Raw genomic sequence first — 14,111 nt, forward strand, 5'->3', positions numbered from 1 at the left:
TTGGACTGGCCTAGTCGAAATCCTAACCTGAATCCTATTGAGATGCTGTGGCATCATCTTGAAAAGTCTGTTCATGTTCAAAACCCTCCAATGTGGATTATGACAAATGATGGAAAGATGAGTTGATGAGTTGGCCACATTTCCTCCACAGCTGTAAAAAACTCATTGCAAGTTATTCTAATAGCTTGATTTCAGCTGTTGCTGGTAAAAGTGGCCCAAGCAGTTATTAGGTTAATATGCTACCGGGGGGAGGGGAGGAGGTGACGTTAATGACGGGTTAGCGCCTCCCGCTGGCCTGGTGACCCCAAATAGTCCACTCATATCTCTGGCTCACCTGGCGTTGTGGCTGTGTAGGGCCCCCTGCTGGATAGTCTGAGAAACGGAAACACACCGCACCTGTAAAAATACTAACAAAAAGAAACGACCTGGTGTTACGTTTCATCATTACACACTTTTTAATGTAACTAAAGAAGTAAAAAAAAAAAAAAAAACCACAAACCCTCTAAAGCCTGATAAATTGTTTCAAACATTTTCCAAGTGTATTGACGTATTGTGTACAATTCAAATGAAAACCAAAGAATATTTGGTAGAGAAAAAAACAAATGTTAAAAAGTTAGGGTGTACTGTGTGGGAAGATCTTTATAGTTCAAGAGACGCTCGATCGTGAACTGTTATTCTGGCATTTGCTCATTTTTATAATTCACCGTTTGAAGAGAGGTGACAAAGTAGCCATTTCTCCCCTCAGGCCACCAAAATAAAACTTGCACATAGCCGCAATTTTTAATTGACCTATTGGAAAAAAGGCAACAAAATTTCTGAGATATTTTACAATAGAAAGCAAAAATGTTTGACTCCAAAATGTGAGTTTATGAGCAAAGTCCCAACTTTGCTAAAGATGTTAGTGTGAGTGGTCTCAACACTCCCACTCATATTTTCTTAAGTTGCACCCATCACTTCATTTTTCATTGTTGCTTTTAATTCCACAAGGTAAAACAAAGAGCTTTTGATTCTATGCATAGCATAAACTTTATTGAGTATATGAAAACAAATACAAATGGGGAAAAAATAGAATAATGTCACTTTTCCCCCCCTTAAACAAGAAAATAACTTAAGTCACCCTTTTAATCAATTCAAAACATAAAGAACAATGTGCATTTCATTTCTTCTGAACCGAGCCTTTCTTCCACCTTCAAATCCATCGAGACTTCATGGGTTTGGGTTACGTCTGTCCAGGTGTAATTCAACCCCAGACATGCGCAGCTTTGTTCCGTCTGCTGAATGGAACGAGCATTTTTCCCTGTAGTTACTCCGACAGAGGCACTCGCTGACCTTTTATGCAAAATGTCCTCAGAGGAGGACAGCAGAACATATAAAGGAGTCCTTGTTCCACAAGCTAAGATGCAAATGTGGTTGAAGATCTTCAAACTGCTACTTTTGGTTAACATTTATACCGATACTGAAACAGAAAGCTGAAGCTCACTCGGGACTTTTAGCCGGTTTATTACTGAACAGAAGCCGTGTGGAGATCACACACCGGCAACATGCAGATGATGCAACGGGTGCGTACATCTGAGCACATTTATTGAACATTTCTGAAATATTTACACACTTAAAAACCTTCCCGCTCGTTCAGCGACGCGTGCGCATCGAATTGCATTCATCCCCACCGCCTCTTTGAGCCGAGATCATTTTAAATCGCAGAGCTACTTAGAACGACACAAGCGTGAGAAAATTGTGTCACAGAAAGCAGAGCTCGACTACTGAAATTTGTTCGCTGTTGTTTTTTCTGTTATTTAACGTTAGTCAGAGTTCAACTCATCAGCGTTTCTAATATCGACAGGAACCGAGAGCTCCGGCGGTGTGTGAGAATCCACCGGACCTTTGCTGAGATAAGTCGAGGCTAAACAGGCAAGAAGGACAGAAGCAGGAACGTGACACCAAGGTCTGAAACTGGCAGTTTTTATGATCAGCATCGCTAAATGGGTACAAATGTGCAACATGAACCGCCTTCTCTGTTAAAAGAAATGGTGTTCTTCTCTTAAATAGCCGTTTATGATCCTTCTGTGTGGGGGGGGAGAGAGCTTCTCAGTACGAGCGGATGGCAGGAGGAACGTGGGCGCAGTCCTGTTCGTTCAGAGAGCTGTCGATGACGGGGCGGTACCTCAGCGTCACCTGGGATTGGTCGGAACGAGAGAGGCGCGTTAGACATCGCTAATGACGGTGAGCTGACGACAAACCAGAGCACGGGATACCTTTCCAGTTTTGGGGTCTACGTATGACATGGTGTGCTTCCTCCAGTGCTGCTCGAAGGGCTTCTTCTGCTGGCCCTGCAGGGGCTTGGAGTAGTCGTACTCATCGATACGATCCTGAAACACAAACGAGCCGATCAAGTTGCCATGGCGACGGACTAGGGTGAGAGACGGACACGTGCAACAAACATTTTCACACAGTTTTGTCGTCTTACAGTGCGTGTTGGCGTATCTGGACATGCTAGATTCCTGGCTTTAAATATCATGTTAAACATTTTCTGAAACAAGTTCTTTCAAATATCAAGTACGTTAGCTAGGATGGATTCTTGTTTTGACTACAGCAGGGGTGTCCAAGGCGACGGGGCCATTTCAGCCATTTTCTACAGATAACATTTTCTTTAAAAGAGCATCTTAGGTACAAAAATTTGGTCGAGTTTGATCAGATTTAACATTTTTTAGTTGGTTATTGAGCAGATAAAATGAAATGAGGCACAAAAAGCTAATCTTAAAAATGTTTTGAAAAGCAAGCACCCCAAGTGCTTTCAACTGAAAGACTTTGGCCCTTATGGCAAAATGTTTGGACACCACTGGTCCAGAACGTGTGTATTAGGATGAAGGGTGTGAAATTCTACCAGTTAAAATGGGTTTGATGTGAAGTTGGTCGTATTTTTAACTCCACTTTGACTTTTCATCAAGAGTTGGAAGCTCAGTCCCTGGGCGCCCCCAGGTGGTCAGAAAATGAAGCTACATTTTTCTAACAAATCAGTCTGATATGCTTTTTATCATGCTCAACTAATCATAGTCAGATGAAAGTATGAAGTCACAATTACTAGAAACGGAAATACAAAGGTCAGTAACGTCAAAGAAATATAAATCTAAGGGCTAACTTTGAAGTCCTCTCTGGCGTGGGCGCCCCTGCTCTCCTTTCTTTGCTCAGCAGCGTTGATGGTTTGGACGCCGTTCAGCATCAGGTTTTGCAGTTCCAGTGACTCCACCAAATCTGTGTTCCACACGATGCCTAACACACACAAAAAAAAATAATAATCCAGCTTAGTCAGTTCCCCACACAGCTGGACCCAGAGTACACAGACGACGGCAGAAGCCTGCCTCTGTCAAACGTTTTGATCTTCTCCATGCTCTGGTAGACGTCGGCCATCTTATCGCATCCCTCCTTCAGAACAGAGCCGGTACGGAAGACGGCGGCGTGGTTCTGCATGGTCTGGACGCGGGGAAACAAAACGATTTTAGCTTTTTGGAAGAACACGTCCTACCAAATTCACGGCGGACTGCCGAGTGGGTGTTCAAAGTGTTCACCTTCTGCATGTTCAGCCTGATCTCAGATGTTCTCAGACTTCCATTAGCAAACCTCAGCTTGTCCAGGTTGGCCACAGACTCCTCTCCTGCGCTGGGCTTCAGCGGGGATAGCTTCTCTCCTAAAGCGACGTAAAGAAGTGTTAGCAGTGGTTTCACATGGAACACTGCTGATTTAACATATTGACCCCTCAATCATGTTGTCTGTCGTAGAAGCGGGGAAGTCTTACCAGGTTTGTGCTCCTCCGCGATCGTCAGCGCGCAGGCTCTCCCGAACACCACCAGGTCCAGCAGGGAGTTAGCGCCCAGCCTGTTAGCGCCGTGCACGCTGGCACAAGCCGCCTCACCGCAGGCGTACAGCCCAGGAACCACCTTGTCCTCGCCGTTGGTGTGATCGATCGCCTGAAGGTGGGGGGGAAAAAAAAAAAAAAAAGAAATTCACCGTTAACGGTCTGAGGAGACATTTGAGAGCGGCGAACGGGATCGGGGGGAGCGTACCTGTCCCTTGTAGTTGGTGGGAATTCCTCCCATGTTGTAGTGAACCGTGGGCAGGACGGGGATGGGCTCTTTAGTCACGTCGACTCCAGCGAAGATCATGGCCGTCTCGGAGATCCCGGGCAGCCTGGTGGCCAGCTGCTGCGGAGGCAAGTGGTGGAGCTGCAGGTGCACGTGGTCCTTGTCCGGACCCACACCTCTACAGAGAGCAGGGCGGCCGTTTTATCGACCGCTTCATGCTTACAGCCACGAAGCAGAAAAACTGTGTGCGTCCTTCCCTACCTGCCCTCTCTGATCTCTATGGTCATGGAGCGGGACACCACGTCTCTGGAAGCCAGGTCTTTGGCGTTGGGGGCGTAACGCTCCATGAAGCGCTCGCCCTCGCTGTTGATCAGGATTCCTCCCTCGCCACGGCAACCCTCCGTGATCAGGCAGCCAGCCCCGTAGATCCCTGCAAACATTCACGTGTTAAACTGCTGAGAAAGCATTGTTCATATAACGCCTCCAGTAGGGTTGAAATGATTAATGGAATTAATTATGCTTAATCCATTATTGACTAATTTAGTAATCGATTAATTGGAATATGCAGACTCTAAAATTGCCCATTTGCTGAAAGAAGAGTCAGAGCACTAATTGAGCAACAACTGTATACAGAATATATATGTTTTGCATTTAAGATAAAAAAAAACAACAAAAAAAAAACATTTGTCTATAAATATATCCTGAGAACTCCTCAGGTATCATTTCTAGCTTCACCTGGTTCAAATTCTGCTAAACCAACCTTCTCTTAGGCACATTTTGCTTTCAATTTATTAATCCCCAATAATCAACACAGTAGACAGTACTTACTACAAGTGATCAAGCTTTCATTAAAGGAATACTACGTTATTGCATTGTAAAAAAAAAAACCTAATTATTTGCATTTTTTTTAATATTTCAAATATTGTGTAAAAAAAGGTTTATGTGGTTAAATGAAAAATCAGAACAATGTGCCCATTTTTTTTATCCGATTACAGTCGTCAAAGTAAACAATAGAATAATCGACAATGAAAATAGTAATTAATTCATTGCAGCCCTGACTTCCAGGAATTATTTTCAAGAACTAAATGCCTTTTAGTGTCATTTTATAAATGTGAGACACTAAAGGCTTGGACAGGTTCTCCAACTGCAAGTCTTACATTACTATTAGATTGACACGTCATTGTAAAGTCTCTAAAAATGCACTCGTTCAGGTTCCATGTAAAAAAAATCAAAAATAAAATCAAAAAATAAACTTGAATACTTATGTCATCCTTCGAGTCGAGTCGACACATTCTGCTGCATCGTTCCTTCACAAAGCTTTTTATACCCTTCAGTTCCAAGTTAAATGGCAGCTGTAGTGGTGGCCTCAATGATCTACGCTCATCACTGTAAATCCAAACTTAACTATTTTTGACCCGCACTATTTAACTGTGCTTCTTTAGCCAACAGGTGAAAAAAAGTATAAAGATCAGACTATAAGAGGAAAGACAAACACACAGCCTTCAATACGGTGGAGCATGACTATGAAACGTCACCGTTGAGCCTGGTGTCAAATATCTGGCAGAAACAAAAATAAGAATGACCTTCAGCCACACACACCTGTCGCATTATACGTCTGAACACAGAAACGGTTCAGTCCGTGTCCAAAAGCTGGACACAGATGATCAGAGGGGCAGAAATCGAGCAAAACGTAAAACTATAACACACACACGGTGAAAGTTGTTTAAGTGAAAACATGCAGGGTTAAGACTTTTGTTCTGTTCTGCAAAACCTGGACCAAGTCACTGTTTACACAGTTTTTCTTAATCTTGTCTAAAATATCAAGTTAAAGTAGTTGTGGCATTATGTCTGTCCACCTGTACGTCTCCAGCTTCACCTTCTGCTGCAGCCTTTGAGTTCAAGGTCTACAAAAATCAGCCAACAACAACATCCAGCATGTAGGGGGAAAAAAAAAAACATGGTCATGTGTTTTCACCAATGTTTCTGCACTGCTGGAGTTCATTCCCAGCAGAATCAAGGAATGCTGCTTTTCCTTTCAATTAATCAACAAGATTGTAACTCTTAAGTGCTTTGTTCTTGACTCTCTTTATGCCGCTCAGTGAGATAGCAGGGGCAAAGTTCCACACATGTAAACATTAACGCTTTCTTACAAGATTATGCCAAATTTCTGTGGCACTTCAAAGCAGTTTGTCTCTCCTCCGACTCTGGTTGTGACTTTTCTCACCAGTGGGATGGAACTGCACAAACTCCAAATCCTGGCACGGCAGGCCGGCTCTGGTCACCATGGCGTTTCCGTCTCCTGTGCTTGTGTGGGCAGACGTGCAGCTGAAATACGTCCTTCCGTAACCACTGAGAGACACACATTTAAATCTTGTTATAACTGTGACTCCTGAGCTGACAACACTGAGCTGCAGCCGAGTTCCTGCCGTACCCGGTGGCGATGACGGTGTTCTGGGCTCTGAAGCGGTGGATGGAGCCGTCCTCCATGCAGAGAGCAATAACTCCTTTACACTCTCCGTTTTCCATCAGCAGATCCAGGGCAAAGTACTCCACAAAGTAGCTGGTGTCATAGCGGAGCGACTGAGGGAAAGGCAGTGGAGAACGACGAGTGAAATGCAGTTCAAGCGAAATGAGCTTCTCGGTCTGAGCTGGAGGGAGAAGCTGATGTCCTCACCCTTCCATAAAGCGTATGCAGCAGGGAGTGTCCCGTCCGGTCCGCCACACAGCAGCAGCGGTGGGCCTGGCCCCCCTTACCGTACTTGAGACTCTGACCCCCGAAGGCTCTCTGGTAGATCTTCCCGTCTTCGGTGCGGCTGAACGGCATGCCAAAGTTTTCCAGCTGAGAAAGATGAGCAACACGAGTCTCATATCGATCACTGTGACTCATTCCTACTCGAAGGCTTTCTTATAGAGTTAAAGAAGCTAATATTGCAGCGCCATCTTGAATAATCGTGGTTTCTTTTGGAAGAGTCAAATATGTGCAAAATAACATTTTTTAAAAACTCGTCAGAGACAGAGCTGACCTCCACTACGGCTGCAGGAGCCTGCTCTGTCATGTAATGGATGGCGTCCTGGTCTCCCAGCCAATCAGATCCCTTCACCGTGTCGTAGAAATGCCAGCGCCAGTCATCCTGCTCCATGTTACCCAGAGCCGCGTTGATCCCACCCTGGAAACAAGAGGAATATTTTACCAAACAGCACCGCTCCAAAAGAACGAAAGACGCAAGTAGAGTCGAGACAAAACTCCTCTCCAAAATGGCCGACGGCCCTGTTTACATACGCCATCGTGTTGGGGTACCTGTGCAGCGACGGTGTGAGACCTGGTGGGGAAGAGCTTGGTGACGCAGGCGGTGTTGAAGCCGGCCTCTGATAGGCCAAAAGCGGCCCGAAGGCCAGCTCCTCCGGCTCCCACCACCACGGCATCAAACTCGTGATCCACAACAGGATACTGAGTGGAGATCTGGAGACAGTCGAGATAAAGAAGGTCTATTTTTTAAAACTTCTAATAAAGAGGTGATTTGCAAAGGAGGGAGGAGGAGTCCTGATTTTCAACACACACAAAGAAGAACTCACATCATCTGCTACTTTGGCGCTTTTCTTCTTGCCGTAGATGGAGAAGTGAAAGTTCCTGGAACCCTGAACTGCAGCAGCAGGGACCTGAGAGAGAAGCAGAACAGCTAAAAACTCACAAAGATTACATGAAATCCACTGAAGGTCGTGCTCCTATCAAAAAGACTCTAGAGGGACGTGCCGTGGTGGCGTAAGGGGTTGGCGCGACCCATATTTGGAGGCCTTGAGTCCTCGACGCGGCCGTCGAGGGTTCGACTCCCGGACCCGACGACATTTGCCGCATGTCTTCCCCTCTCTCCTTCCCTGTTTCCTGTCGGCCAACTGTCATATAGGGGACACTAGAGCCCACAAAAAAACCCCTGGAGGGATAAAAAAAAAAAAAAAAAAAAAAGACTCTAGAGGCAAATGAAACAGTGACCGTCTGGATGTTGACAACGGAGGAAGGAATCCAGTTTGTCAGTAAATTATGACACAAAGCAATGCTATGTACTGGTTTAACAAAGCAGAACTGCAGCTCAATTAAATATTTTCCTACAACTTCAGTTCAGGAAACAGACAGTAGATATCATTAGGAGTTACCTAATCTATATTAATCAAACTATTACAGCTGCTAAAAATCTGTTCTTCATCTCCATGGTTGCATCAGAAAAACACTAGGATCATACAATTTTTCTAATCTGCCAGATATGTTTTGATCGGATCTGATCAGTGACTGGCTGATTAAACACTCAGACGTCAGATATTTTACTTTCTGTTCCATGAAGGACTTGACACACTAAACTACCATTTTCTGTCTCTACATTCACTAAACGACAACATGGAATTTAATACACTGCTTTGAGTTTAGTTTAAAAATATATATATATTAAAAAATACATTTTTAAAGGATAAACAGGGATGACCTCTTAATCCTACTTTTGTTTCCAAACTACCGTCTCTACCATCTAAAGAACCAGTAGTGGATATTTTCCCTTGAATCTCTATAAATCCTTTTTTTTTTAAAAAAAAAAAAAAAGCTGATAGATATTGTTTCACACAAAGATGTTGCACTTAAATGTTTAGCTATAAGTAGACAGTAATGGAAGTCTGCCTGAGTGTGCTCCCCATCATCTCTGAAACTTTCATCACAAACAAACCAACGTGGTCTTGTCAGGATCATAAGATTGTAAATAAGCAAGTGCGTCAAACCGTATTTCCACTTTAAAAACAAACAAAACAATGTTCCTATTAATATTTTCACTAAATAGTAATTCAGTTTCCCCCTTTGAAATGTTTGCAATCCAAAGCATAACAATGTATAAAGTAATGCACGTACAAGTTTGGACCTTTTCATAGCCCATCATTGAGGATCTCATTTACTTCATTAGGATTGGGTCCAATAGTTTCTAGTAGAAAACCAATAAATGCCAACTACTATCATCTTAAACCAAAAGATGCCTGTTCTAAACACCATGTCCAACAAAAATAAATCAGAAACAACAAAACTAAGCTTCATTATCTATAATGCTTCATTATAGATAATGAAGCATTCATTATCTATAATGAAGCGTGACCCACAACAATGAAGTTTATTTAAAACAAGAGCTGTAGTATAACTCGCATCGAGCCATGGAAATAGAAAACTGCATTTGATTAGCTCTTCACAATGGGAGAGGAGCTAGCGAAAAAGAGGGCAAATATGGATTTATAATGCATAACACTGCAAGATTACATAGTAGAATTATTTAAAGACGCTTGGAAATTTGTATTTTACGCCAACATTTGTTCTGCTTGGTGATAAACCGCTTCTTGTCGTGTGTGCATACATTTACTTATGAAAGATTAGGAGCATGCATGTCCACGTAAGGATTATAGAGTTCTTAAATACATTTTTTAAAAAGCAATGAGCCATACGTTTCACAAATATTGCTCTAAATTGATCATTTGCAACACATAAATATGGAATAGTTGGACAATAACAATACTTTTCCTCGGGCTGGCAATAATTATATTCCTTGAGGTGTCACATTGAGACACCCTACGCTATATAATAGGTTACGCAAGCAACAATTCGGCGATTATGAAAGCGATACTTGTTTGCTGCCCATCTAAATATGATGACTCAAATGTACACACATAATTAATGTACATCTACATAAAAACGTGCCCAATTATTTTTCAATGTGGCTACTAACCGCTTTCGTGTTAGAGAGCACCCTCTTGGAGAGGAGACGGGACGCCGCGCGTACAGTCGCCATGTTGTCGGTTGAAAAACTGTTGCTCTGATGTCGGGGGAAGAGATATGCTGTCGGACTGGACGGAACCACTGTACGAAGAGGGGGGGTTATCTATTTTATGCCTAATATATTTTACTTATAAAAAAAAATATTGCATTGTTTTCAAGAAGAAGATACAATCAACTGTGTAAGAAATTTTTTAAAAAAGAAAAAAGTTGTTGTTTTGTAATATTTAAATAAAGTTTTATTCAAGTCGGTTTAAATCAACCACCCTGTCCAGCTGTGTGCACAAGCAAATGGTTATTATATAAGCGGAGTATGCAGGAGCAAATGTATAAGTGACCTAGGCATTTCATTCAAGGTGAGAGGCAGCTGCATACACAATGCAGGAAAAAAAATATGGTGTGATATAATTATGGTGCAGCTATATTTTCCGTTGATAGTTTGGTGTTAAATACTGTAGCCGCAAAGGCAAAGCTAAAGGTTAGCCAGCATGCTAGCTGGTGCTAGCTTTGTTTTTGGTCAAGCTAAACGGCCAAACCTCCTCAGGCGTCATCACCACAGTCTGTAAAAACATGTCTACAATATACGCAGGCCTGTTTGTGGTAGTCACGGGCATTTTGTTAATGCTAAAATAAATATTTACATCTAATGACGAACACTGAACTTAAATTTAGGGTTTTGAAGGTAAATAAACTACTAATATGAGCTGTCAATAATCAAAGCTGCCAGGCCACACTTGTCTGGAAACTGCTTTATTTATAACTGCAGACAAATGTGTGAATCACATTGTTAGCTACAGAAGGAATGAATATAAATAAAAAATGTGTTTTTGTTGGATTATTTTATTTGTTTGTCCTTCCAGCAGCCTCCATGAACAACTTGAATGACCCCCCCAGATGGAACATCCAACCAGAGCAGGGAGGGGGGGAAGCAGGGGCCGGTGGTGGCCACCAGTGGAACTACGCCCTGCTGGTCCCCATGCTGGGACTGGCTGCATTTCGTAAGTTGCACAATTATATTCCTCTGGAAGTGTTAGGATTGGGTGTTTTTTACTCTGGATAAAAAAGTAGGCAGAGTTATGTGGTTTCCTGACTTTATTTTAAGAAAATTACTTTAGCCTTTTATGGAACCTGTGCATTTAGTTGATAATCTTGTTTGCAGATACTAAAAAGAAAAATATTCTGCCATTTTATTGCACAGTCAAGTACCGTAACTATATTACCTTAAGACACAGGTGTCAAACTCCAGTCCTCAAGGGCCGCTGTCCTGCAGTTTTTAGATGTGCCACAGGTACAAAACACTGGAATGAAATGGCTGAATTACCTCCTCCTTGTGTAGATCAGTTCTCCAGAGCCTTAATGACCTAATTATTCCATTCAGGTGTGGTGCAGCTGAGGCACATCTAAAAGTTGCAGGACACCGGCCCTTGAGGACTGGAGCTTGACACTCCTGCCTTAAGATGTTCTAAAAATGCTACAGACATATCAAATAAGACTTAAAAAGAAATTTGACTTTGGTGCCTCGCAATTGGGCCTCTGTCTCTTTAAAAATTCCGTCTCCTTCTGAAATTTCACCTTCAGACTCCTCTATTAACCCTTTAACAATATTTTTTGCAAGCTCTGCACTGCAAAGTAGCTCGCAAAATGAGCTGATGTGCTGCTCCACCCGTTGTTTGCTAATTGCTGCTGGCTAATCTGAAGGAGCTGAGTGGAAGAATAGCGATGGAGTTTGAAGACTGCTGCTTTTACACAGTTACGTGGTTGCCCAGGGAGATTAAAGTATTTCTCAAACATGCATGAAGGATTAAAGGCAACACTCCATGTATGTTTTTGATGAGAAAATAACATCATAACATGACATAAAGCTTTAAAAAAAAGTCAGTTTAACTTAAAACTACCCCTTTAAATAAGCAGTGACTGTTTTTATGATGGTTTATAATAATACGCTTAATTTCAATTTCAGAAAGACCAGATTAGCTAGGTATAAAATGCTCCCCTGTGGCCGTATTATTAAAAACTGTTATTTTTAAAGGCTGGATATGGACGAGGGACTCTCAGAATGAGATCCAGAAGGTCAAAGTCCAGTACGACAAAGACGTTTCCGTGATAAAAAGCGAGATGGAGGCTCGCTACCGGGACACGCTGACAGAGAGCCGCAGGGCGGTGGCTATGCTCGAGCTGGAGCTGGAGAAGGAGCAACAGAGGGTGAAAGGATACCAGCAGGCCCTGGTCTCTCACAGCCAGCATCTAATCCAGGAAAGGAAAAAGCTGGAACAGGTACCCTGCCTTTAGCTCAACCCGCTTTTACGTCATTCTTGTTCCTTTCCTGTTCTCTTTAAAGAAAAACGTATTTTTTTTACGCTAGGAGCGAGAGGCGCTGAACGACGAGAAACAAAAGCTCGTCAAATCTGGCGCCGCCGGTGCTGCGCTGCGTGACGCCCTGGAACGGGAGGCCGAGTGGCACCAGCGAGCCTCAGCCACCCTGAGGGAGCTGGAGGGTCTGCTTGTTGAGCGTCAGAACGCCTACTGCTCTCTCATCCAGCCCCGGGATCAGCGGCTGGAGATGGAGAAGAACATGCTGCTGAAGGTGGTCAAAAACCCCGTCGCTGCGGAGCTGGGTCTAGAGTCTGACTTGCAGGATATCTTCAAGAGAGACAAGCACTGTGCGGATCTGATGAACATGGACAAGAGGAAGAACGGAAGCCTCATGTGGGTTTACTTGAAGTACTGGCAGCTGCAGATCACTCTGCAGAAACACAAAAGAGCGGAAGAAGCCATATTCGACGGGAGAATCCAAGGTCACGGAAAGTGACCTCCATAAGCTGCTTTTGTTATCGTTTTTGGCTTTGATGGATGTTAAGTTAATGTGGAACAGGGATCATCTGATAGGAATGTTATGCAAATACCTAAGAGGTAATCTTATTCCGATGTTTTTCCCCATGTCATTCATGATCTCTGAGTTAAGGGAACATCATAAAAGTATGTCTAATTTCTGAGGCCTCAATTCAGACTTGTTAGCTTTAATTTAACCACGGGGTAAGTTAAAATGCACTTGGATACATCCGGTGGTGTCCGGTAGCACTTTAAATCAAAGAAATTGAGACGTTTTTTTATTTTTTACCCTTTTATCTCATAGAGAAATCCGGGTTAATGCACACATCTGATAATGTAGTTAAATTCTTTGATTTAATTTATAGAAGTGAAGTAAAACACAGAATGTTGATAAAACACATCATTTTCTACATATTTTAAAGCTGAGTGGAGGTTTTCAATAACTTGTCGATGAACTTTTGTGGGAGGTAACGGTGGGACTTGGCTTCAACGTATCACCACTTCCTCAGTTTTTAATCATTTAAAGTATTTTCCATCGAAATTGAATTAGTCTTATTGGGTCTGAAATGTTTGATTTTGTGAGATATCTTGGTGATGGCACTTTACTGACGCTGCATGTGTAAGTAAAATAAAACTTCAATAAAAACACAAGAATGCTCAGATGGTTCTGCACTGTAATGCTCATGTAAAATGAATTCATATGTGTAGCCTTTTTATTGGGAACCAGGCTTTATGCTTTTTTTTGTTTTTTTACTTTGTTAAAGTGCTGGATTTCATGTCATGAGTACACATGTATTGATAACAACAACTATGTGCAATTATCTGAATATATTTTTTTCCAAGAACTGAACATGTTTGTGTTGTTTGCTTTTCCCCCTTAAACCAATGACTGGTGTCCACAAGGGGGCGCTCTCAATTTAATTGTTTGCAGAGCCTTTAATCTGGTGGTGTACAAACTTTTTGCAACATGGGCTAGAATCCCAAAGTAGAAAGTACTCAGGGGGACAAATAGTTTTTCCAACTTAAAAAAAGTCAATTCTGTTCTAATCTTCTCAACAATAAATTAAACAAACAATGTTTTAATGAAGCAAAGAGCTGTATTTTTTTTTTGTCTTAATAAAAGGCAGACTGTTTCTTTTAGTTTTTGGGCAAATATTTGAGTCTATTTCCTACAAATGAGAACTTTCTCCAACAAAAAACTCGTATGTTAAAGTTTATAGCCCCACTTACTGTGAAATTAAAAGAAAAATACTCTGTGCCCAACAATTTCCATTATAGAATAATGAGATATGTCATTGAAACTCTTATTCTAAAAATAAAAATGACAAAAGTGGCCACTGCAGGGTCAAATTTGTACAATTCTTGAACTGCAGTCAGGGGCCACAAAAAATGTTCAGAGGGCCACACTTTGGACA

The 14,111-nt window shown here is 42.3% G+C and overlaps 2 protein-coding genes across 5 annotated transcripts; one reads left to right on the forward strand and one right to left on the reverse strand.

The window, feature by feature from the left end:
- Positions 1-1,475: 1,475 nt before the first annotated feature.
- sdha (succinate dehydrogenase complex flavoprotein subunit A) lies at positions 1,476-9,896 on the reverse strand. The gene is made up of 15 exons (XM_005799010.2): positions 9,821-9,896; positions 7,650-7,733; positions 7,375-7,536; positions 7,100-7,243; positions 6,751-6,915; positions 6,508-6,656; positions 6,301-6,425; positions 4,338-4,506; positions 4,059-4,254; positions 3,791-3,962; positions 3,564-3,682; positions 3,357-3,468; positions 3,137-3,267; positions 2,253-2,366; positions 1,476-2,172 (listed from the first exon to the last, which is right to left on the reverse strand). The coding sequence occupies exons 1-15, from the start codon at positions 9,881-9,883 to the stop codon at positions 2,086-2,088; spliced, it is 1,992 nt and encodes a 663-aa protein (XP_005799067.1). The 5' UTR covers positions 9,884-9,896; the 3' UTR covers positions 1,476-2,085.
- On the forward strand, positions 2,392-13,546 carry ccdc127 (coiled-coil domain containing 127). 4 transcript variants are annotated; one of them, XM_023330727.1, is made up of 4 exons: positions 2,392-2,412; positions 10,731-10,865; positions 11,897-12,141; positions 12,230-13,546. In XM_023330727.1, exons 2-4 carry the CDS (start codon positions 10,736-10,738, stop codon positions 12,674-12,676), a joined length of 822 nt encoding a protein of 273 aa, XP_023186495.1. In that variant the 5' UTR covers positions 2,392-2,412; positions 10,731-10,735; the 3' UTR covers positions 12,677-13,546. The 4 variants fall into 4 exon arrangements, with proteins under 4 accessions (XP_023186495.1, XP_005799068.1, XP_023186493.1 ...); XM_005799011.3 differs by lacking the exon at positions 2,392-2,412 and adding an exon at positions 10,145-10,223; XM_023330725.1 differs by lacking the exon at positions 2,392-2,412 and adding an exon at positions 10,149-10,223 and having other exon boundaries at positions 10,728-10,865.
- Positions 13,547-14,111: the final 565 nt, after the last annotated feature.

The sequence above is a fragment of the Xiphophorus maculatus genome, chromosome 3 (assembly GCF_002775205.1).
Source record: "Xiphophorus maculatus strain JP 163 A chromosome 3, X_maculatus-5.0-male, whole genome shotgun sequence".
Lineage (NCBI taxonomy): Eukaryota > Metazoa > Chordata > Actinopteri > Cyprinodontiformes > Poeciliidae > Xiphophorus > Xiphophorus maculatus.